The sequence below is a fragment of the Cinclus cinclus genome, chromosome 3 (assembly GCF_963662255.1).
Source record: "Cinclus cinclus chromosome 3, bCinCin1.1, whole genome shotgun sequence".
Classification (NCBI taxonomy): Eukaryota; Metazoa; Chordata; class Aves; order Passeriformes; family Cinclidae; genus Cinclus; species Cinclus cinclus.
This window is the reverse complement of record NC_085048.1, coordinates 60,802,981-60,827,942: the sequence shown is the minus strand read 5'-3', so window position 1 is coordinate 60,827,942 and position 24,962 is coordinate 60,802,981. Positions and strand designations below refer to the sequence as shown.

Genomic DNA, 24,962 nt, shown 5'->3' with positions numbered 1-24,962 from the left:
CATGGCAGCAGTTGTCCCTTTGCTGCTCCTGCTTGTAGTACAGACAATGCTGGAGCTGTCAGTGTGTAACTGCTCAGTGGAGAGAAGGCTAATATTGCTTCATCCCAGCATAGCCAGCAGTGTGGTGCGGCTCATTTTTAGAAGGATCAGGTGGGTTTGTGACTGCTGTCTCCAGAGTGATGCTCAGTCCCTCTTGTGCTCAAAGCAGTTGTGACAGTATGGCCATGCTGGGGACAGGCAAACAACAGCTACACTGAAGGCACAAGCAGCATCACCACTCAGGGAGTGGGCTTTTGTGCTGGGCAGCAGGGAACAGAGTGCGTGAGCTGTCCGCAAAGCCTGAACTTACCAGAGACTGCTGACATGCAGGAGCTCATCAGTGACTCATTGGTTGGATTTAGAAAATGCTTCCTCTCTCTCGCATTAATGTGTTCTAGTAACAGCCACTTCTACTTGGTTCATGAAGTTGGCTACGAAGATTCTATTTGAAGGTCCCTTAAAAAGTCCCTCTGTAAAGGTACTTTATAATCCTGGGAAGTTTCATCACACCAGAAAAAATAAGTGAAAAAGAGACTGTCTCTTTTTCAGTCTTTTTCCTTGGAGCTTGTTTTTCACAGAATGATTATTAGAAAAAAGCAAATGAAAACTGAAAAAAGCAAATGAAACTGAAAATTGTTAGGCAATAGTAGACACTCCCTGCTAAGCCAGCCTGGTAGTAGGGGACATCCCACTACCTTCTACCCAGCTGTCTCATCTTTTTCTTTCATCAAAAAGATCATGGTGTCCCCTGTTACCATGGGCTACACAGGAACCCTTCATTTTTTCATAGATAATTTTATCTTGTCAGGTTAATTCTGTCACAGAAGAATATGGGGAAAATAACTGTAAAGTACAGAGATAATTTCCCATATGTGAACTGATTTGGAGAAAGGGAGTTTAATTGCATTTAGATCATGCAGATTAATTTACTGACACATGTAAGTTTCCCAAGTGAAGTGTCCAACTGTTAAGGGTTTGGCTGTAATAAAAGCTTTTCCAAGGAGGAGGGAAGCTATGACAACCATGTACATTTCCAAGGTGTTTGTTAAACAAGGATTCTGTACTCCCTGTATCACAGAATTTTATGGTAACAGTTTTGTGTGGACTTCTGTCTCTGCCCTTTAGGAGCCTTCGACTGTTGATCTAGTGATCAAAAATTTTCCTTAAATAAACAGAAACATCAGCAAGGAAAGCAAATCATGTGGACATGGAAATCCCCATCTATAACAGTCTATGCAGCTGCTCTTGCTGTGCTTTACTGTGAGCTTTTATCTGAGATTTCCAGGTCAGAAAGGAAAAGATTTACATTCTTGAAGAGAGCCCAGCAAAGCCCCAGCCTGCCTTCACTGAGCACTTTACCCAGTTAGCCTCTGAGATGTTTGCTCAGTTGTTTGCCAGTATTTGCTTTTCTTAACTTCCACCTACTGGAATATATGGTCTCTGCTCCCTCTGACTTCACCACTCTCTGCATCGGATCACTGCATCAACACAAAAGTGATCCCATCAGAGGATAGAGATACCCACTGCAGCTACACACAGCAAAACCACACACCTTGAGTGCTTCTTCAGGCTGCACTGCAGTAGAGCTGATAGTCTGTCTCTTGAGTTAGTGTACCAACGGTGTCTACTGTAGCTGAAGGCTAAAAATCTCTGTGTCACCAGAAGACCACAATCAATCCTTTCCCTTTACTGTATATTGGCTGTGGGGCCAGGCACTACTTTGGAGGTGTGTTTTTGCTTGGTCTTTTTAAAAATATTTATCTTACCTATAGAAAAATTGCTAGATTCCAAATTATAGCAGGTAACTAAAAGAAAAGGAAGACCAATCTAAAACACAGTTGCTGAAGAAATTATTTTCTCAAAGAGAATCTAAACCCTATGCTTCTGGCAAACCCAAAAACTGATTATCATGTGTAGCAAGGAAAAGCGAAAGAAAAATGCAAATGTGTTTGAAGTGAAAGTAGGATACTGCAGAAACCAGAGAGAGATGGTAGGAGAGCTTGTGGAACCCTGAATGCTTTTAGGATAAAGAACCTGCTTGGAACAGAGGCTGCTGCAGTTTCCAGCTTTGGCATGAAATAGGGGTTTCCTTGGAAATATGAGTGAGTAAATACCTGCCTACATCAGAAATGAAACTGGCCGAATGCTCATACTAAATTGAAAGCAAAGCAGTAAGAAGGTGGGAAATCAGTCAAAGTTTCATCATTTGTGATGTCTGTTCAGGATGGATTTTATCCAGATTCTCCAGTTCAGCTGCAACTTGCAGGCCTTTCAGTTAATTGCTTTTTGGGTTACAGCAGCTAAGCCTACAGGCCAAGCTACTTTTGTAAAACAGGACTGTAAGAGTGAGTGCTTGTTATTTTTGTTTTGTTTCAGGGTGTGCTGGATTCACCATGTTACAGGAGTGTGGGTGTACCCACTTCTTGAGCACCTCAGCCCGGGTGTTAAAATAATCTTTTTTGCAGCTGTTACCATAGTAATTAATGTATTCTACTTGGTGGGAGAAGTCCTGAACAACTACATCTGGGATACACAAAAATGTGAGTATTGTTTTAGGAGTATTATCTCGTGAAATACACCATCAGGACTTGAGTATGTTTCTCTGAAAGTGGAGAATGTTTTAAGCTGACTAAAACAAAGGAAAATGACAGAAGTTCTACTGAAACATCTTGCTTGCCTGCCCTTAAAAACAGACGGATGAACAGAATGGCTGCTGGAGAGCCTGATGAGCTGTGAATATGTATTCTCTTTTATAACTTACAGTACTAATTTAAGAGCTCTTGGCAATTACCTGAGATGTTTACAACCCACTTATTAGCTGATGAACCCATTAAATGCACCTAGAATAAAGTATCATTCTGTGGGAATGCTATTAATGGTAAGCTTAGACTGAGAAATGAAAATATGCTGTCTTAGTATTTTTAGGTATAAGGTGCTTTCTCACCCTATAAATTTACTCAGGAAAATGAACCTGTTCTTGTTAGCGAAATAACAGAAATGAAAGATCACTTTAGTGCAGGGTAAACTTAACTGCACAGTCTACAGCATCTATCCTGCCTAGGCCACCCATTGCTGAGGAGAGGAAAAGGGAAAATAAGACAAACACAAGATTAAAAGTAGGTTCCTTTTATCTATGAAAGATGTCTTTCATTTATCAAATTGAATGAAATAAGCAAACAACATTCATAATAGCTGCTGTGACAAATCACAACTGGAGGGAAAAATTCACATGGTAGTTAATGGCACACATAACTCTTTTAACAACTCCTTCTATACCATGTAGAATTTAATGCTAGAAGCTCAAAGCAGTTTTACTTTCCATTTGCTCATATTAGCATCCAGGTGTAAAATGCCTTTTTTGTTTTTTGTTCTAGGACTGCCTATCACCAGTCATAGTGTTCAAGACAGGTATTCAGTCCTCAGTTTGATGTCAAGTTCACATTTATTTAACTTCTTTAAGTTAGGAAACATCAGGAAGGATGTTTCTAAAAAAAGGCAGCTGCAAGGAATAATTTCACTTGAACTAAGTCCTGTATGAAGAGTAATAGTGTGGTAAAGAATCACTTACACTTAGAAAGTCCATGAATAAGTAGATGGTGGAAAATCTTCACTATTCCAAGTATGCATAACAAAATCCCTGCTCCTTGCAGCCTTCCCACCCTAGAGGAGCTAATTCATTTGGGTCATTCTCTCAATATCTTTCAAGGTTTACCCTGGCATTATTTTCCTCTCCATCATTTCTGTCATGTAGATAAGAAATACTGATCCCAAGTCCTTTGTGGCTTAAGCATTTGCAAAACAGAAAATGCTGTGAGTCACCTGCTGGTTTGCTGAGCTCGAAACACTTTGTACAAACTTAACCCGAAGCGCGTGGCAGGAACACCACAAACACCAGAGATGTAAAATTATGCCAGTCTGTCACCATGCAAGACCTGGGAAAATATTATTTGAAAACTGTACACTTAAAAGGGGCTTTTGAGCAGTAATACTGCAAATCAAAACAGTCTGCCATGAGAAGATTTCTGGGGTGAGAAGGGGTTGTTTGGGGTTTGGAGTTTTTTTTATTTGCCTCTGGAGATGCATTAAATAGAACCTCACTACTGACAAAATGATTTGCAGTTAGTTTTTCCAAGTTAAACCACAAACATGGTAGGGAAGGAAAAATTTGCCCTTTGTACAAGCCAGTGTCTGTCCACAATTTTGAGGATATCTGCATTCCTGCCAAACTATTTGATGCATTTACAGTAGAGTACTTCAGAAGAAAGGAAAGAGGTGCTTTCAAAAAGGCAAATAAAACAGCTTCTAAAATTATTGGAAAAGTTCCTTCTAGGAGAAAGCAGAAGACTTAAGATTGTCTCTGGAGCAACACTGTAAACTGTAATCTTTTGGTCCTGGTTTCTTGTTTTGGTTGTTAAACCTTCAGCTGTGGTTCTCCCATTGCACCAGTGTGCCAGCAACACCCAGGGCCATTGTACTTGGCCTGCTGGCAGCATGCAGACCCATTTGTCTTGGTGTTGTTTCTTTCAGCAAGGCAACTCTGCAGTTGTGCTTTCTAACTGCAGATGAGTCTTACTGTTTCCCATACTGGAATTCATTAACTATGTTTTTGAGGTGATTTACTGTGTACTTACTGGCTGTGCATATATTGCACTAGCAGGTAGGAGATCTTACTTACGACTGGATTTTCCTCTCAGCATTTTCAAGCATTGCTTCTTTTTTGCCTTTGGTTATCATAAGTGTTTCTTTTCCAGAATGCAGCAGGCCTGAAAACCTCCAAAAGAAATATTTGTATTTGAGATGTCTGGCAGAGAGGGCTTAGTCAGAAGAACAATACTTTTGTCAGATAGCAGTAGTAATTCATTGTCCAGGAACAGGCATACAAAATAGCTGAATGTTTCCATTGCCAGAAAAAACACAGTCTGCTGCCCAGCCCAGACTTTGCTCAGCATAGAAAAGAGACAAATCCTGCAGCTAGAATAAGTTCTTTAAGGAGCCCTACACTCAACTCAGCCCTCCTGATATTACTGAAAGAAATGGCCATTACAAGAAGAGAGAGGCACCCTCTCAGTAACAGTTTCTTCATTCTTGTACTTTCAAAAAAAGGAGATATACCTGGAAATACTTAAAAATCCAATGTTGAAATAGAGAGGGGCTTCAAACTATTGAATTCAGAAACACAATTATTAAATTCTCTTTTTTCGAACAAGGTTGGTTGCTTAGATTCAGCGATAGTAACATCTATTTTGGTTTGCTAGTAGGTAAGCAGAGCAGGTGAGGGAACTAAGTGTTCCCAGACCTCTGCAGCTGTCAAAGGCTGGTTGTGCAGCAGGGGGTCAGGCTGATCTGAAAATGGGAGTGAGGGAGGGAGGATTGTGCAGTTCATTACTGGACAACCACTGCCATCAGGTGTGCAGATGCTCTTTTTCTTCGCAGCAGGTGAGGTAACATGTGAGCAAGTTCAGGAGAAACAACATTGATAAAGGGAAAAGAAAGATTAATGCATTAGAGGAATCTCTCTAAGCAAAAACCATTCGGTTGTATTCACTGAGAGATTTTTAAAAGCTGCTCTCCATATGTTTTCAGGTATTGAAGAAGGAAAAGAAAAGCCAAAATTGGAGTGAACAATAAGAGGCAACACAGAGGATTGTTTTTGGTTCCATGGAAGATTTCTCATCCCCAGCAGAGCTTGGCCTGGAGAGGAATCTTTTGGAAAGGAGGAAGTTTCATGGGTCCACTTCTCAGTGCAAGGATACTTTTGGATTTTATATGGGGGGAAACTGATTTTAGCTGAGAATAATATTAATGTTTCAACCTTCAATTTCTCCATGCTTGCATGTGACATATACATATAAGATGTATATTTATCTCCAAGGCATTCTCAATGTGCATTTCTTGAATCAAATAAATCATTAAACCATTAAGTCATTAGATCTTTTTACTTCTGCCAAGAAGAACAATGAGTCCATTCTCTGTATTGTTTGAGAAAAGGTTAACCAGATAGGTTGAATACAGGGAAACAAAGCAATCCTATATATTTCAAATTACAGCATAGAAGTTAATTGCATGAATGTATCTAAAGAAGAGTTCAGTCTGACTGAAGTATTAATGTAACACTATGTAACAGTTGCCTTAAATTCGTTATGTTAATAATTTTACCAGTCCAGTGAAATCTTACTTGCAGTGTTAAGATCTTAAGACCTAAATAAAAATGAAATTATCCTTGCATTTCTGTCTCTTCATGCTGGTTCTTGAGATTTTAAATGGATCGATGGCATTTGAATTATACATTTTCAGGTTTTCCAGTTTCAGCTGTAGATTATATCATTTCTACATAAGGACTTTTCTTGCTATTTTCATAGTAAAATAACATCCTGCATTTTCAAGTTGTAAGCGCTCAGTAGGTGGGCTGAGTTGTTCATGTTGTACAAGAGAGAGCATTTAAGTCTTACTTCAGGAAGGCACATAAGCAAATGTTTAAAGTTAAGCGTATGCCTGTTTGTATAAGGAATTCAATTACAAAATACTAGTGATTGTTTTAGTTTGACATGATTCTGTTTAATTATTAGACAATCAAGAAGTAACTCTAGTAGGCAGAAAAAAATGTCCAGCACTAAAATAAAATTAATAAAATAACTTTTAGCAAGAGAATATTTATTAAAAGTAGCTTTATGATCCAAGTATTGGTATTCATTTCACATATTTGTTCATTAGTGTATTTCGTCATTTATTATAACACACGCAGAGAACCTTGAGTATGTATAGTGTTAATGTGTTGCTTTTACTAATGGGATTTCTGCAGAGTTTTAATACGGTTTAACAGTGTTTCTGCTCTGGAATAACTCTGGTGAAAACTGATCTCCTGCAACTCATTACATACCTCTGCAGCACTTTTTAAATGTGTTTATGTACACACTATCATACGAAACAGCACAAGTTCAACAATGTATTTTTTGGTTTGTTTCCTTCAAAAATAAGACTTGGTAATGATATTGTCTTTGTCTGTCCATCTGCTAGATTATTTTTAACTTGCTGATCAAGAGTCGCAGAGATTTAGCAGCTAAGAAAATTACTAGTAATTTCATGGAAATAAGTGGCCAGATGAAGAAGGAGCTCCTCTAATGGTCCTACAGAAGGAGAGGACAGGACACGCAAAACCAGTGGAATTTAGAAGCAAATGTCCATAGCCATGTGTGTTTGCATTAGAGATATTATGTTCTGCTGTGCGTGAGCTCCCCATTACATGTGCATGATGTTATTTGCAACAGACTTTTAAAACTCGGGAAGGAACGAAGGCATGGATTCAGACATGTTTAGTGAGCTAGGAACTGTTTAAAGTCACTGCTTCTGAAAGCTGTGGTAGCACATGAAAGTAGTGGTAGACAGTGAATGTTCTGGGGGATCTGGGTGTACTTTCCTACAGCAGCAACTGTGGCTTAGGGCGGGAAGCCTGAAGCACAAATCCTGTTGACTTTTTGTCATATGAAGAATTTACATAACCTATGCTTTGCTGTTAAGTCTAGGACATTTTTATTTTTTAAAAATTTTATTTCACAGGTGTTGTTTCCTTCACAGAATACAAGAATTCATTCTGATGGGAGGAATGTGTTAAATAAAAATAAGAAGTGTCAAAATGCCACACAGCTGTACCCATTCTGCTAGAGCACACTCTGATTATGTCTGCCCTGTGTATGGCACCACTGAGTACTCAATGTCTGAGATCTCAGAAACTGACATCGATGGAAAGATTCCACTTCTTGGCAAGTTTTTGACCTGCTCAAGATAGGTTTTTCATCTAATACCATGTCATTATATGCAATATAGGAAATGTAGTAAAAATATAACAAGAACAGAAATGTCAGAGATCAAAATTGCATAGATTAATCAACAGGTAGGTGTCCAAGTGAAAGAAGGCTCCCTTTCAGAGGTACAGCATAGGCATGCTTAAAGTTGTCATCCCTCATACCAGTGAATTTGAAAATATTCAGCACCTCAAAAAAATAGACACCAAGCTTAGATCTCAGTTAAGCCCCTAAGGTTGGCAACATTAGCGAAAGGCAATATATGTGACACAGAATGTGGTGGGTTCCATTTGGTTTAAGAAAATTTATAGTATTCCAAGAAAGTTTGAACTCAATTTATCTTCTCACATCTCAAAAAGTTCTCTACCTCCTGTTAGCTTTGAATCATTGTACTTAAAGTCAAAAACATTTTAGAACATTAAATCTAGCCTCTGATGTATGAACTATGATATAAATAACTTGGGGGCCTGTGTACCCAGGGAGCACTCTTCTAGACTGTGTTCATTCCCTTTAGGATTACACAATCCATCATTCTTAAGAAAGATGATGGATGAATGATGACTGAAATAAAAGTCACTTGTAAACTTGCCAAATTTCAACCATCTTGGCTGAAATTGCCCCTGAAAGGTATTTCTCTTGGGGGAACTGCTTTTTTTGGTGGAAAGCTTTTTGTCAGAACAAGTCATTTACTTCCAAGTGCAAGCCTATGAAAAAAAAATCTGGAAAACTTTTCTCTACTTTTGCTGAGGATCTCAGTCTGAGGATAACATTTGTAGCATTTCTGAATTTGTGGTGAATATATATTTTTCTTTGTCCACATCTTCAGAAAAAAAATAAGCCTGCATTTCCCTGTAGTGCACAGATAATTCTCCAGAGTGTTTATCAACTTTGGGAATAATCCATCTTGTGGTTGAATAGGATTTTCCCTGCCATCCCTGGTCTGTTGATCCTCTCCATGCCTTTACTACCCAAGACACAGATCAGAATGGGGAAGCCACTTTGTTTTCCATGTTTTGTCAATACCTCCTCCTGGTTCACATAAAGCTGCATGGAAGTGTGAGGGAAGCAAAGCTTTGATGACAACCCGAGCAATGAGAATAGGTTCTAGATGGATGAACTAAGTGCGAAAAAACTTTAGCTTTTCCCTCGAGGACTGCGATTAAATGAAATTAGTAGTGTTTGTATGTCGTAGCTGTAATGATAAACCACATAGAGAACTCTGCGAAGGAATCATTAGTTTTGTTGTTGGAGAAGAGCACAGTGTACAGTAAATAAGGAAGGCTACCACACCTTGAACCAAGAGAAAAAACCAAACTACAGTTTCATCATTCAGTGAGCACCATCCGTCAAGCATTATGAATGACGCACAGGAAAAAAATATTGTGTGATCATCTGATTAAAGGCAATATCATAATTCATGCTCACAAGGGGCTAAATTAAGGTTGAACAGACGGTCTAATTGATGACATTACCTCACTCATCAACACCCAACTTTTTGGATTTAGTAATCTCCTTTTTTAGTAATAGAACACAAAATAATGGCTTAGAAAACAAGGCTGGTTAGAAAGTCTAGCCACCCTGTTGTCATTAATTTCATTGTGACTATGTCCCTTAAATTTGCTTTAGAAAGCTCATCCTTACTTTCTGCCTGCATGTAGCTGCCCCATAGTTCCCACACCACTCTGTTACAAAGGCTTTGCCATAATTTGCAAACTTGTGCCATAATTTCAACATTAAATTATTTCAGTCTGTGATTTGGCTTGTGTGGGATAAAACTGTAATTTGCTGTCTTTGTGTAGCAGCCATTGCCTTATTTTAAAGGAAAATGACAAGTATTTTCCCTAATTTTCCCTAGTCTTTGCTTCTCTGCCCATGGGAGTAATACTAACAAAATCACCACCAGTGCACGTCAAAGCCACTTGGACACTGAGTAGACTGACAAATGGCTCACCATTCTGCAAGCTCCAGGGGACAGTTTGTAGTGGCAGTGTGTAAGGCAGGCACTTCTCTGTTCATTTTTCCTACTGAATTTGCTTTTCAAAGATTACTTCAAATCCTAACAATAATTTATTATTTGCCTTTTATTTTCCACAAGGATTGGTCAGTCTGCTCTGATTCACACTTCAGTAGACTTTGAAGACTTAGATAATATTGGACTGAACACTGAAAAGATTCATCGTCTGAAACATGAGCTGATGTGTAGTCCCAAAGTGATGCTCATGCTGAGGCTAGCATCACCAAGGTAGGTTTGGTGTTCCTGCCCTGGGAGTAAAGGAGTGAGCAGTAGGAGAGGTGTAGATGAGGTCACCTCTGAATGCAGACTTGGAGAAGTGCTACTAATCCTTTTTTTTTAATGCTTTCTGTTGTTACATGAGTACGGTCAAATGTTGATGACAGGTGCCTATAGCAGCATGAGAAAGCTCCTGATCAAAGCCTGGTGCATCCTAGTAGAGGAAGTCATCTCCACTAGGGTACCCCAGATGCTCTGCTCCTGTGGTTCAGAGCTTCACCTGCTGTTGTGGCCAGCTGGTTAAACTGAGGTCACAGGTGTTGTTGGGAAGGACAGGAACCTGGGAGTTTGACTACTGCCAAAGTCACAGGGAAGAAAAGAACAGCTGGATGTTTGGCTGGTCAGCTCTCTACAGTGGCAGTGATCTCTCCTCTTTTTAAAGCAAGAACAAAGGGAGAATGAAACTAAACTGGAGAGTAAAAGGATGTAGCTGTTGAGATCTGTTCAGAAAAGTTCTTCGGCACATCCTGAGCTCACAGTACACACACAGGTGCTTTTGATTGCAGGGGCTTTGCTGAATGAGGGGACAAGTGGACTGGCAGGTGGGGCATTTTGTGTAGTGCTTCTAATGCTGTAATGACAGGGCTTTGTCCTGAGTGAAAATGTGCATTTTGAGCATAGCTACTTCCTCTTACTTGTATTATTTAAGTAACCAGGAAGAACAGAACTGCCCAATTTGCAGACCACAAACATGAAATATATTCAGTGTATATTCTCCAAAATGAGCAATTTTATTTTTATCAAAAATGCACTCTGTTTCGTTCAAGTAACAGATGGAAATCAATGGGTTTTAATGTAACCAGAAGAGCAAGTTGTAGTCTTATTCTCTTAAGTGCCCCTTTGTTGTTCAGACCACAGCTGTAAAGGGATTTAAACCTCATCACAATAAATGCCAGTACAGAAATTTGAAAGGTAGGCCACAGACTCTGTGGCCCACTGGAGAAGGTATCTGCTGCTCCTTAGAGCTGTGTAAAATGAGACAGAAATGAAATAGCATCTTTTTCATGTTATTAATGTCGTAACCACCCATGATGTTCAAGTTCAGCATTTTATATATAGCTTGTGTATTAAAAAATAAACATCTCCCATTAGGCTGGAGAAGTATCTCTGCAGTGTGCATTCTAAATGTAGAGATTCCTATAGTGCAGTCATTTCTAGGACAGAATATCTCTTTACTTTCTATTATGCAGACAGTCCCCTCTGTGTGTGTATTATGTAGATAGATGTTAAACACACACAGACACATATACATACACATATGTATACACAGAGGATCTTGTGCAGAAACAGACGATGTTGGATGTTAAATAGCAATTACTTACTTAGCATGGAAAGAAATTGGGCATTGTGGAAGGCATCATTCTTGAGAGGGGCAGTAATGTCACCGTAACTCCAAACTGAAAGCCCCTTGTCCTCCTACTTTTCTCCTGGGAATGAGGGAATACTTTTCTTCTGGTCAGCTGCTGGCCATCCTGCCCATAGCAATAGGGACAATCTGTGGCTGCAGGACTCTGTAGTTCCTGCATTTCTGCAGGAAGAACAGTGTCTGGCTACCTGTCCACTTATAATTGTCTTAGCTTACTTACTATGTAAAATGAAATAAGTTGTTCTTATTTAATAATGGTTCTCAGTTTGGCTCTGAAGTTTACACCTGGCAGATGTAATGGGATAAAAGAGTGGAAGGTCACCCCTCTTCTGTGATTGACATTAAGCTGCAAAACCATTCACTCTAGAGGTGGCTTAACAGGAGTGCTGTTAGTCATAGAGTAGGAAAAGGCAATTAGTCACACAATACTTAGTGAGGCAGCAAAAATTACAATAATGGAGGACTTCAAATACCTGTGTGTATTCTGGCCAAGAATTACCATGGAACAAGTTATGAAGAGGTAATTTCTTGAATCTTTATTTCTTGGAATGAGCAGGTGTGGAGTACACTCAGGCAGGGAGGGCTTTCAAACACAGGTGAAGCTCAGGAGATGGCTCATTGGAGATGTAATCCCAGCTGAACCACTAAGCAATACTGACCACAACATAATTACATTAACCTGTCTGGGGTGTGGTGAGGTCCTGGTTCCTTTGGTACCAGGTAAGGTACCAAAGCTTTGTACAGTAACTCTAAACATTAGAGAAGAGTGGTGGAGAGGACAGGAATGTGGGTGGGAGAAAGACAGAAGAAGCTATTGCCATCCAAAGGTTACCTGCCTCCAGCAGACAGTTGTACAAAGGAGCCCCCTTGGCACAAGCAATGGGAGCGTTTGCCATCCAACAGGAATGTTTTGCAGTGAGTGCTTTCAGGCAGGTCTGGGGAGCTGTGTAAGAAGGCAGCCAAGAGAGGATAAAGCATCCAGGTTAGAAAAATTGCCTCACTCGGGTGTAGCCTATAGCTAGGTACGTACAGTCCAGAGAGAGCACTCAGTCAAAGTGGGTTTTGGTCTCTTTCTGCTGAGGCCTTAGAGTTATGCAGGATTTTGAGCCCATTCCTTGGAGAAGGGGGTTACTGAGGCCAGTATGCAGAAATGGTGCAATAGGCATTCTGCCAGGACAGCAGAGCATGTAAAATCCCATGTCTGAAGAGGAAGTATGTAGGCACCTGACACTATCTTGGGGTACCTTTAATGTCAGAACCACTGGTTGGATAGACACACATACATACAGTGGTATAATTATATTCCAGCTCTTTCTAGCATTACAGAGTTTTTGAAAGTAGCCACAATACTGACTAGGCACTAAGCTTAGAAAAAGGTCCACTGGGTGGACCTATAATGCAATTTAACCAAGAGCACTTGTAAAGACAAGTACCAGGCTGTCACTGCTGCAACAGTGTCAGGGTTACAGACATGGGTGTCACTGCACAGTATTGCAGAGTCTTGTTTGTAGTGTCCCACATCTTAGCCCTGTTTGATGTGTAGTGCTTTTCCTACAGTGGGAAATCTATATAGCCAAAGCCAACCCAGGGGTTAGCCAGACCCTGCCTGCGAACAAGTATTCTGCTCTGCTTGTGAACTCAGCTCCCACCCAGGGTGGCATATACATACTGGCATGTGCCATAGGAATGGCTGTTTTGTGTGTCTGGAGATTTTGGGCTAACTCAAAGCAATAAATAAATAAATAAATAACCCAAAAGAAAAGAGATGTGAGGCTTTGCTTAATAGAGCATTAATTATGCAACTACTGAAAGATCTCTAGTTCCTTTCAGCACTTAGATTCTGCTGGATATACTTAATTTTTTAAAGCCCTCTACATTTTGCAGTTTACACATTTGCATAGCGTAGGACTGCTGTCAGGAACATATATCTACAGATCTGGGGCAGGAGCTGTTATCATTTCAGTGGGATGGAAAAGAGAAAACAGTTCAAAGGAGGAGGATGGGGGAAGGGAAGCATTTCCATATATTTTTTAAGGAATCATAAAGACACACAGACAACTGTGTCAATCATGAGACACAGTTCTCTCTTTAATATTGTCAGGAACACAAAAGTTCACAGAGCACATGTGTGAGAGGGTGCTGCGCTGCCTTGGCTACATGAGCTGCATGATACATGTCAGAAGATGGGAATGTTGCTATGGCAATTCTTCCCTCTCCTGAATACTAAGTTGTCGAAGAAGCCAGTTCACAGTCAGGCAGGCTCACTTATGAACTTGACTGCTTGAAGATGCTAAATACTATTTATAGCTTCTCTTGCAAGCAGGCAACATTGTTTTCTGCCCTGTCCTCTTAAGGCCCTGTGCCCCAGCCCTCCAATATTCCTGATGTTTATGTGATTAGGAAGCTGCTGAGGGCAGAGGTTTAACTGAATTTTGTGCTGAAGAGTGCTGGGGTTTTCCCTCAGCTTATACAGTTTTCATCTTGCTACGAAGGCAACAGACTGATGGGTCTTTCTGCATTTCCAAAAGTCATCTTGCTGTTTTTATAAAGTTCTGGATTGAGTAATTAGTTTATCTTTACTTTCAGTCTGCTCAGAGGAGTATTCTGTTCTTGCTAATGCTTCCCCCTGGCAGGACAGCAGGAGAAGGACTGGCAGCCTGCTGGTGCCCCCTACCAATTTTTTTCACTGAGTGACTCTTAAAGCCTGTCCTGTCCTTGCTTCTGCTATCGAGCCATTCCCTGTGCCGCAATGGGAAAGGAATGCCTTTACCGACTGCTCTCCTACTGCACCTGTGATTTCCCTTAGAAATAATACTCTCTTTTGCCTCCTTCCCTAAAAACCTGTATAGCACTTCTTTCTGAAAGCAAAGCAGCTTTGTTGTAGAGGTGGCAAACTTCAGTCGATGCAGGGATTACTGTATTACAGTGTCTCCCAATGTCCACATTGTATAATATTTTCTGGTAGCAGTCTCTGTTTTCAGCTATTTTCCTTTAACCTAATTTTCATTTTGTAGATTGGAATATTCTTCACTAGGAAATTCTACGTATCTGATTCAGACTATATTTTCTAAAATGGCTTGGGCACTCCAAAGCCAAAGATAAATATAAGCAAAACCAGACTGTATTTTCCATATTTTTACTGCCGTAGGAAACTCTGCAGGTAGGCAGAATGTAAAAGCCTGATCTGGTGTACTGTAAATTAATCAGGACAACATAGGAAAAGAGAAACATTTGCTCTGCTTACCTGTGTGATGCTGGATATTTTATTTAATTTTACCACCTCACAGTTGACCAGTAAGTTTTTTTATAGCTTGAAGTGTTTATTTAACACCTCCAATAGGCTCTAAGAGTACTAAAAAAATGAGTTCTGCAAGAGCAAATGATCAAGGTAAAAGGTGCCATTGAAAACTATGACAATCTGTATGCCAAAGTACTCCAATACCCACATCAGACAGAGAATGTATCCACCATCTGGATTTGATCCTTCAGTGATCCTTTAAAGAATATCAAAGCCAACAGAATATACAATAATCTGTCACAGAGAGAAACGTGACTAAAAGAACAATAAAGGATAATTAAAATGTCAAATTCCAATACGGCAATGAAGCCCTCAGACAAGTCACAGGTTCATGTGCGAGAAGAGACATTTGCAAATAGACAACATCTTTGGAAACTGCAGGAGCAGATGCTTAGAGAAATGTGCCTTCCTGATGTAGCATTCATTTGCGCCTGTAAGAACAAAAAATAAGTGGAAGAATTTCAAAATCAAGCCTTGACTGTGTAACGCATGTGCAGGCATAATTTAGATAGCCCCAAAATGTCATTGACTTAATGATTTATTTTATGTCTTGTTTCTGCTGTGCTCATCAAGAGAGCATTCCTTATTCCAGCTGGTCTGAGGATTTTGATACCCATGTGACTCAGAGGCAGGGATTCAAACCAGATTGGCCAATACAGAGATGTCAAAAAGTTTCCACAGTGCAAGGGACGCAGAAGTGAGAAGTATTTGCTGGTTTAGAGGGATTAACACAGAGAGGTCGATTAGCAGCTTGCAGCTGCCCAGACCTGGGATTCTTAAACTATGCTGTTTCTTCTTTCTTTTCCATCTGAGCTCATTTTGTTTCCAGAGATTTAAGGGACGAACTTGAGAAGCCAACCCTGCTGCAGGTACTTTCCGTGTTTCTGAGCAAGCAGGCCAAGAAAAACAGCAGACCAAGATAATTTTCCTACAGTGCTCCGCACCAGCTAGAGAAGGATGATGAAGTGCAGAAGATTCGCTGACAGCACAGCTCTCCCTGTTGAAGGGGACCAACATATGCTGCTTTCTTACGGGCAGGATTGCCCTGCCTCCAGGTCACAGTGTTGTGCTGCTGCAGCTTACCCAGAGCAGCTGTAGATGTCGTGTCGGAAAGACTGAAAAGCTTAAAATACCCTGCTCAAAGAGCAGCTTTTACCTCGTGCTGCCAGAAGCTGTCCATGACCACAGTCCCTCATCTGGGATGTGACCATGAGAGCTTCCTCAAACAGCCGTGCTGTTTGCAGGCTGCCTGCCTCTAGTGACCACAGCGTGATCCTTTACTTTCCCCACTGGAGCCGAGAATCACTTGCCCATCCCTGGAACAGCTCCTCTGCATTCACAGCCATGAAAAACCACAGGAGCTGGAGTAAACCAAGGTTTATTCAGGAAGAGAATCTGAATCCAATTAGAGCAAAATAAACAGTCAACATGACACATTTCCATCTCACCTCTGCAGAAGCTAATCCAGCTGATCCCTTTGTGTTGTAACAGGAAAATCCCTGATACCTTACAGCTCTGCAGCCAGTACTGGAGGACACAGGCAGCAAACACCAGCTGGGCCTCCAGCCCACCCAGCTCTACCTTTGGTACTGCGAGCCAGCAGCTGCCTCTGGTGCCTCCTCAAACTTTCTGCTACGGAGCTACAGGCAAGTGCTGACTTGGGGCCACTTCTCATTTTCTTATTCCCAAATAAGCATTCTGTTTTTCTGCTGTGAAGCAAGTTTCCTAAATAAGATATTCTGGGAAAGAGATCTTCCTGTGTGCTCTTGAGAGGAGACAGTCATTTCTTTTGGGAGGCATGGCGTTCCCACAGGCTGCACTGACATCCTGTGGCATGACTTCCCTGCCCGGAAAGAGTGTGAAGGGACAGCTTTGCCCCTCCATGTGTCCTCTCTGCTCGCTGCAAGTCACTCTTGCCTCATCGAAACCCTTTGGGAGGGGAAGGGACACCTGTCCCATTGCTGGGTCCAGCACCAGCTCCTGCCTGGAAGTCACAACTCCTGATGTCACCTCAGCTGTCACTCATCCAGCCACCACCAGCCTGGGAGTGAGGGACCGCTCCACACCCCCCTACACCCCCCCCACTTTTGGAGCCATCTGAATCACTGCCCACAGCATCGGGACTGTGCCTGGATGAGCCATAGTGACCCAGCACTGGGTGGGGTGCTGCTGGAAGGGTGGGAGCCTTTTTAAGGGAAGAAATGATGGAAATCCTTCATCCCCTCCAATTCCCAACCTTTGCCCACAGCAAGCTGTATCCCTCGGCCCAGGATAAGACACTGTGCAAAATAGCACCCAGCCACTCAGATGTCAAGTTTAATTTTACTTCCCCTTGGGGAATCGCGTTAATCCGTAACTTTTTAGGCATCACTCGATCAGCTGAATTACAGCTATTAGCTTTGGACTCTAGGCATTTTTATGAGATATTAGTTCCAGGGCTTGTGGTTTGGCATAGAAAGCTTATTATTCACACACAAAACAACTGCATTAAAATAACATTAGGAATCTGGCTCAAACTGACAAAACCTAGGAAACTCAGAATTAAGGCTGAAAGTATGTCCTTAACTCACCCACTGCGTGCCCGGTGTGGCCGCTCGGGTGGTGCGTTGGCCCCACTGCCTCCAGCTGAGCCATGCCCCCCTCACTGTTCCAGGGAGGAAACAGGCTGTACCTCGACTGAGGTCCCACCACCCCCGGGAGCAATTACCCCCCCTTTGTGCTTTGGAGTCCTTGTCCAGCCAGAGAAGTTTTAGGACTTATATGTAATGTCAATTTTTTTCTGCACATCTCTACCTAGAGCCAGGTTTCCTCCCCTGTCACCAGCATCACTGTGGTCAGAGCAAAAGCTGCACACAGCTGTGGAGGCTGGATGGAGGCAACACCAGCCCTGAGAGAAGCAGATGGGCCACTCTGCAACCTGCTGGGGGAAAACCCTTGGCACAGAAAACATCTTCTAATGTTCACTTTGTGGATCACCTTACTGTGAGGGAGCTGAGGCCAAGAAGTAGTGTGAGGACACAGGTGGCTGTCACTGGAGCTGGGGAAGGGTGGGGGGGAACTTGCGCAGGAGTTGTCCCAAATGGGCTCTCCTTTCACAGGGCTTTCAGCCACGGGAAGCAACACAACATGTACAGAAATTTGTGTCATAGCATCCAGTCACTGAAAAACAAAGGAACGTCCCTAAAGGGGTCACACAGTGGGTCAAAAAGGAGCAGTGCTATGTGCATTCCTGGTCTGAACATCTGCTGTGCTCCAATTTTTCTTCCAAAGCCCTGCCCTTGATCACAGGACACAAATATCAAAATGCTCATCTGGGCCCTGGCTTTTTGGAAGGTGGATCTGAGCTTTGGAAAAGGTGATCTCAACTGCAGCATGTTCACTGCAAAAGCAAACAAACAAAAGCAGCAGCCTCAGCAGAATCACAGCACACATCGTCCAAGAAATTAATTACCACAGGCCTCTAGGAAGGACTTATCTGCTCACTCCTGGAGCATAGCTCATTTTAAGATGTTCTTCCTTCATGGCTAAATATTTGCCTCCACATGGCAGCAAAATCAGCTCCTCTAAAACCATGTTGGAAATAAGCTTTACTTCTGCCCTACCCATTCCTTTTATTTAGGAGCTCTGCTGTTTTGTAGGAAGCAAACATGCATGAGGCATCTCTCAAGAATAAACCACATTAAAGACAAAAAACCCAGAAGGCAGCAGTTAAAGAAAAACATTTGTGTTCATGTTGCAAGGTTGTCACATTGCTCTGTAAAAGGGGGTCCACCTTAACCATATTGGGTGCGATTTTTTTTTTTCTTCTCACTGAGGTGAGAAATACATTTACTATTGCCATCTTGGAAGTAAAATAAATAGCATAATTATTTACTTTCCCAGCAAAGGAAAATTAAGGTGAACATTTAAAAGCTGTGCTTTTTATTTGTGTGCCTTAAATCAGCAAATTCCCTTGCTGGCTGGCATTTCAAACAGACCACAAACACGTTGTTACACGTGGCACCAAATTCGTGTTTCAGGTCAGAACTGAGATGTTCTGGTGGTAAATGAGGGATGCTTGTTCTATGGACATCTTGTCCCAGAAACACTGTAGCTAAATTTACCATAAAGCACTACCAGTTTAATTCTTCCTCAGGAGGTCTTTTAATGAAAAAAACAAATGTTTTGATTGTTCTGGAACTGTTCTCTAAACATAATTTGGGACCTCAGTATCATGCTTCCTTGGTCTTCTTTTAAAGTTGCTGAGTGTCTCCATGTCTCTCAGAGTACAGACAGTGCCACAGATGTTCCCCACTTCTGAAAGATGAGTCTTAAATGAGCAGGTGTTGCATGATATAGGGGTTGTGTTACCCTCATCCTCTGGATCTCATGAGACAGACACTCAGAGCTAGGCCAGTGTGCATATATGCAGAGCATTTCCAGAAAATTATGGAACATAGGCCAGGATGGGTTTTCAGGTGTCACAGGGAAGGGTCTCCTATCTTCCCCATGCACATCTGCAATCCCCACAAAAAAAATTACCAGAAAATAAAAAGAAATTGACACTGCAGGTGTGTGTATTTTATTAAGCCCACTATGTCCCTTGCAAAAAATGGTTGCAATGGCAGGTGATTGTTTCCATATTAAGGAAGGCTTAAAAATGACTGACAAGATCCGCTTTTGCAGTTCTTATTTCTGTCAATCAAATCACTGAGGACAACAGTGAATAGTGCATATTTAGAAAATGTATTTTTAAAATTGGGCTTTGACTGAACAGTCTCTACTTTGTGAGAAACTGAAGCCTTCCCTTCCCAACAAGCTGTGACTTAAATGCAGCAAGTGAAAGAGGAAAAAATCCAAAGGTATAATGAAGAAACAAAACTATAAAAAACAATAGTGGTCTTGCCAAATGGACACCAGGACCCTACACCCTCTTTTCAGGCTTGGGAGCAAACTGGATTCTCATATATGAGAAACAGATCAGAAGGAACAGGCAAGGAAGAAGAGATATTGGGGTGCCCCTGTAGGTTAGGGAAAGTTTATATTTTCTGAAGCTTACTGATGGTGACATTAAGGTTGAGTCTCTATGGATAAGAATCAGCGTAAAGGCCGCCAACAAGGCACAACATAAGCAGACTTTGACCTGTCTAGGAGACTGGTTGACAGAGTCCCATGGTAGTCAGTCCTGAAAGGCAAGGAAGGCTGAACATTCTTCAAGTAGGAAATCCTAAAGGCATGGGGGTAGGTTGTCCCAATATGCTGAAAGGTCAGTCTGTGGGTAAGAAAACCAGCTTGGTTGAACAGAGCTTTGGATGGAACTGGGGGATGAAAAGAGCATTTATGACCTTTGGAAGAAGAGGCAAGCAACTCAGGAGGATTGCAACAATGTTGTGAGGTTATACAGGGAGAAAATTAGAAGGACCAAAGCCCAACTGGAAAATCTGGGTACTGCCATAAAAGACAATAAAATATGTTTCTGTAAATACAGCACCAACAACAAGAGGACTAAGGAGAAGCTCCATCCTTTATTAGATGTGAGGGGAAGTGACAAAGGATGAGGAGAAGACTGAGGTACTTCATGCCTTCTTCACCTTAGTCTTTAATACAACCAGTGGCTGCTGGGGTACCCAGTGCCCTGAGCTGGAAGACAGGGATGTGGAACAGAATTAAGCTCCCATGATTTAAGGGAAATTGGTCCGTGGCCTGTAACAAAATTTAGATACGCACAAGTTTATAGGGCTGGATGGGATGCACCCAAGGGTACCAAGGGAGCTGGCAGAAGTGCTCAACAATTCACTTTCCATCATTCACCAGCAGTCCTGGCTAACTGAGGAGGTCCCAGTTACTAAATGTGATCTACAAGATCAACCCATCAACAAGAATGGAAGGAAGGAGGATCCAGGGAACTACAGGCCTGTTAAGTCTGGCCTTGGTCCTAGAGAAGGTTATAGACCAGATCATCATGAGTGCCATTACAGGGTACAAACAGGACAACTGGGAAATCAGGCCCAGCCAGGGTGGATTTATGAAAGGTGGGTCCTGCTGGACCAACATGATTTTAGTTTATAATAAGGTGACCCCACTTAGTGGTGAGGGGAAAGCTGTGAATATAGTCTACCTGGACTTTTAGTAAATCCTTAGAAGCCATTTCCCACTGCATTATCCTGTAGAAACTGGCTGCTAAGACCTTAGTCTGGTGCACTATTCACTGGGTTAAAAGCTGGCTGGATGGCAGGGCCCAGGGAGTGGTGGTGAATGGTGCTGTATCCAGCTGGTGATCCATCACATGTGGTGTTCTCCAGGGATCAGTGTTGGGGTCAGTTTAGGATGTGTATTGATGTTTTGGATGAGGGGATTGAGGCACCAAGTTGGGTGGGAGTGTTCATCTGCTGGAGGGCAGGAAGGCTCTGCAAGGGATCTGGACAGGCTGGATCGATGGACCAAGGCCAGTGGTTTGGGGTTCAATAAGTCCAGGTGCAAAGTCCTGCCCTTGGGTCACAACAACACCATGCAGTGTTTCAGGTTTGGGGAACAGAGGCTGGAAAGTGTCCTGGCAGAAAAGGACCTGTGGGTGCTGGTCAACAGCAGCTGACCATGAGCCAGCTGTGCCCCGGTGCCCAAGAAGGCAAATGGCATCCTGGCCTGGATCAGCAATGGTGTGGCCAGCAGGAGCAGGGCAATGTACTGGGCACTGGTGAGGCTGCATCTTGAATCCTGCGATCAGTTCTGGGCCCACCACTGCAACAAAGATATTGCAACACAGTAGTGAGTCCAAAGAAGGGCAGCAGAGCTGGTGAAGGGTTGGAGCACAAGGCTGATGAGGAGCAGCTGAGGGAGCTGGGGCTGTTTACTCTGGAGAAAAGGAGGCTCAGGGGAGACCTTATCCCTTTCTACAACTATGTGAAAGGAGATTGCAGCTACATAGGGGTCAGCCTCTTCTCCCAGGTAACAAGAGACAGGATGAGAGGAAATGGCCTCAAATTGTACTAGGAGAGGTTTAGATTAGATATTGGGGAAATAATTCTTCACTAGAAGGCTTGTTAAGCATTGGAACAGGCTGTCAAGGAAAGTGATCGAGTCCCCATCTCTGGAGGTATTTAAAAGACATGTAGAGGTGGTGCTTGGGGAAGTGGTTTAGTGCTGGACTTGGCAGTGAACAGCTAAACTTCATAATTTCAGACATCATTTCTGATAAACATTTTTCTAATTCTAACCCTTTCCTCCAACCTGGCTACCACCCACATCTCAACTTCATCAGTCCCCTCCCTTTTCATCTGCTCTTGCTGCCAGGTGGTCTGGCATTCCCTTATCGCAGCCTCAAAGGACTCTGCAGTAAGGGGGATTGGAAAGACAAACCAAATTCTTCTCCTGAGATAGGCAGGTAGGTCCCCAGGTGCCTGTCCTCATTACAGATTGTGCTTTGGGAGCTGGATCCAGCTGGCAAAAGTTTCTCATTAAGATGGCAAGGCTGAAAATGTGAACCTGGAGGGAAACTATGTAGTTGTGGAACAGAGGTGGCCTTGAGGTTAGGGTTAAAGAGGAGGTGATAAGACTCTATTCTATTTTTATTTTAGCTTGGTATTGCGGGATTCTGTTAGTTATGGAAGTGGCAGCGTGTTTTGGGTGTGTTCAGGCTTATTTGGATTTCCCACTGTTATCTCCTCTGCTCTAAAAATGTTACGATCTTGCAAGTGTTAAATTTTGACTAAGTATAGCATAGGCTTGGGATAGGAAAAAGCTTGTTTTAGGACTGTTGAAGTCTGGATCTTGTACAGTGTGTGGGAGCTGTGCTCCAGCTATTTTTCTGGTATGTATTTGAGGAAAAGCAGGGAGAGTAGGCAGAGCTCAGGCTCTACTTATTTTTGTGCTAGCAAACAGTATAGCTCTGGCAGAGGAAGAAGGATTTTAAGTGTTGACCTGACAAGCTAAAGCCACAGGCAGCTCCTGACAGCACCTTCAGACATATGAGGTGGTCAAGGGCATGGGATCCTATTGCCCATTTTTACTGGAAAGAGTAAATACCAACAGAAAACAAACAGCAGAAAGAAATTAGATGCAGGGCAGTTGTGGAAGCTTTTCTCAGAGTCTCAGGTCTTTGAGGTCTGTCAGCCCTGCAGACTCTCTGTCTCTTTTAGCCAGTCCCTTACATGACAGCCCACCCATGTGGCTTCTAAGGAGCTTTTGCAAAAAGCACTTTGCATGGCCAGCTCTAAGCTCTGCAGTGTTCTTCCTCTTCCAGCAGCGCAGCCCTTGCTGGCTGGAAGTGTTGGGCAGCCAGACCATGGTGTGTACAGCCGCACTCCTTCCCAGCAGTGGGTGAAGCGTGCGTTTGCACGTTCAAGGAAGCTTTACTTGGAGCACAACTCCATGTGATTATCTCAGTGACTTCTCTCTCCCTTGATTTTGCGTACAGAAGGAGAGGTGTTCTGAGTAACTCTGCCAGAATTCGCCAAACTCTGCTCCACGTATGTTTCAAAGGATCAGTGCACTTATTTAGTGATAAATGGTGATGAACACTAGCTGAGGTAGCTGTCCTCTGTTAAGACAACATCCCTGTGTCTGTTGACTCCTGTTGTCTCTTATTCTGCTCTCTGTACTGATGGCATCAGCCACATCCAGTGTTGTCTGGATGCCAGCTGACTGCATGATCCAGCCATCCAATTGCTTTTCCATGATGAATGGGTACAGCTGCTGCTGGCTGCATATGGCAGTTCAGTAGCATTGCCTGGCTACATGTGGTGAATCTGCATTGCAGCTACTGCTTGCTAAAGAATGTACCTGAGGAGAGTTATTAAAAAAGAGAGGGGAGTCCAAAAAGCAAGTGAAATAATATTGGGGAAATCTAGAGAAGTCTTTCAGTTCTTAGCTCTGTAGCCTAGTTCAGCTGAGGGCATAAGAAAGCTGGGCAAACACAAATGAGCTGCCAGACTTCAGAATTAGCCCACTTCATCTGTCCCTATTTCCTTCCATTGCAAGGAGGTTCAAAATCTCCATGAAGAAAAATTGCAATCATTGAGTCACTCCAACAGCAGTGATCTGGCTGCCTGCCCCTGCCAGCCTGCTACACAACTTGTGTGCTAATGTTTGGATTTTAGTGGTGGGAAACTAATGTCAGGCTGTACTCCCTTCATGCACCATTGGGCTGTGCTTATGGTTGCTCTTGGCAGCACCAAATGATTAAACAGACAAAACCATCAGTCTTGTTATTTCCAAACATTAACCTAAGTGCTAATAAAGCACAACCCGTGTCTTCCTTATGGACTCTGCAGAGCTGAGTCACACTAAAAACAGGATCTGAATGCTGGAAAAAGCCTCATACTTGTTTCCTGTGCCGAGAGGCAATACCTCTGTGAGCAGAGCTTTCCTTGGAGAGTTTTGCTGGGAGAAAGGTGACAAAGCTGGGCGGGCAAGGAGGCTGTGATTCCCCACCCTTCAATGTGAGGACAAGGGTGTGCTGTCCTGGATGGATGGATGGCCATGTTCCTGCCCCTTCTCCTCCCTTCCAATGCTCAACAATGATCTCCTCTCAGCCCCTAGGCTGGGTGGGGAATGCTTCTCAGGTCCCAAGGCAAGAGGAAATGAAGTGAGTCTCCCTCTCAGTGGACTTTGCCCTCAGTGGCTGAAGATATTTTTCCCAAAACATTCCCAGCAAAACCGGAGGGCTTTGTAAATTCATTATGTCACTGAGGAATCTGTTTAATCAGCTGCCTTTCCCTGGAGGCACTTTACACTTAATGAGAGACATGATGGAAGGAATTAAAACTAGTTTACAAGAGTTTAGCCTCAAACCCCTCAGCTGATGTGTTACTGACTGTGCTGTAATTTAGAGGAGCAAATTAAGACACTGAGTATCTCTCACCCTGTCTGAGAGGGATGGTGGCAGAGGCAACACAATACAGCCTCTAGCTCTGTATTGCATCATTCCTTTCCTAGGTGTCATCATAACAAATAACCAAAGTCTCCATGTTGCCAGGAGCCTGATCTATGCTCCTGGTACTACTTGGCAAGCATGCTTATTCCCCAGCTCACTGTGCCAGTTGCATGATAAGGCATATCCTAATTTATTTTATTTATATATGAAGATACTAATTCAAAATGCAGCCAAATGAGAAACATTGCAAATATGTGAGAAGGAGCTTTATAAACTAGACAAAAAGTGGGACCACAGAGATGGAATATGGAATAGTTTCA

The 24,962-nt window shown here is 42.5% G+C and overlaps 1 protein-coding gene across 4 annotated transcripts in view; it reads left to right on the top strand.

Annotated features, from left to right (window-relative positions):
• AIG1 (androgen induced 1) overlaps nt 1–6,213 on the top strand; it is a 125,932-nt gene extending 119,719 nt beyond the window's left edge. For all 4 annotated transcript variants that reach the window (XM_062488901.1, XM_062488899.1, XM_062488898.1 and 1 more), the window contains 2 exons: nt 2,416–2,579; nt 5,623–6,213. In XM_062488901.1, coding sequence (XP_062344885.1) covers nt 2,416–2,579; nt 5,623–5,660 — 202 coding nt within the window. In that variant the 3' untranslated portion in view covers nt 5,661–6,213. The remainder of the gene's footprint in view (nt 1–2,415; nt 2,580–5,622) is intronic.
• Nucleotides 6,214–24,962: the final 18,749 nt, after the last annotated feature.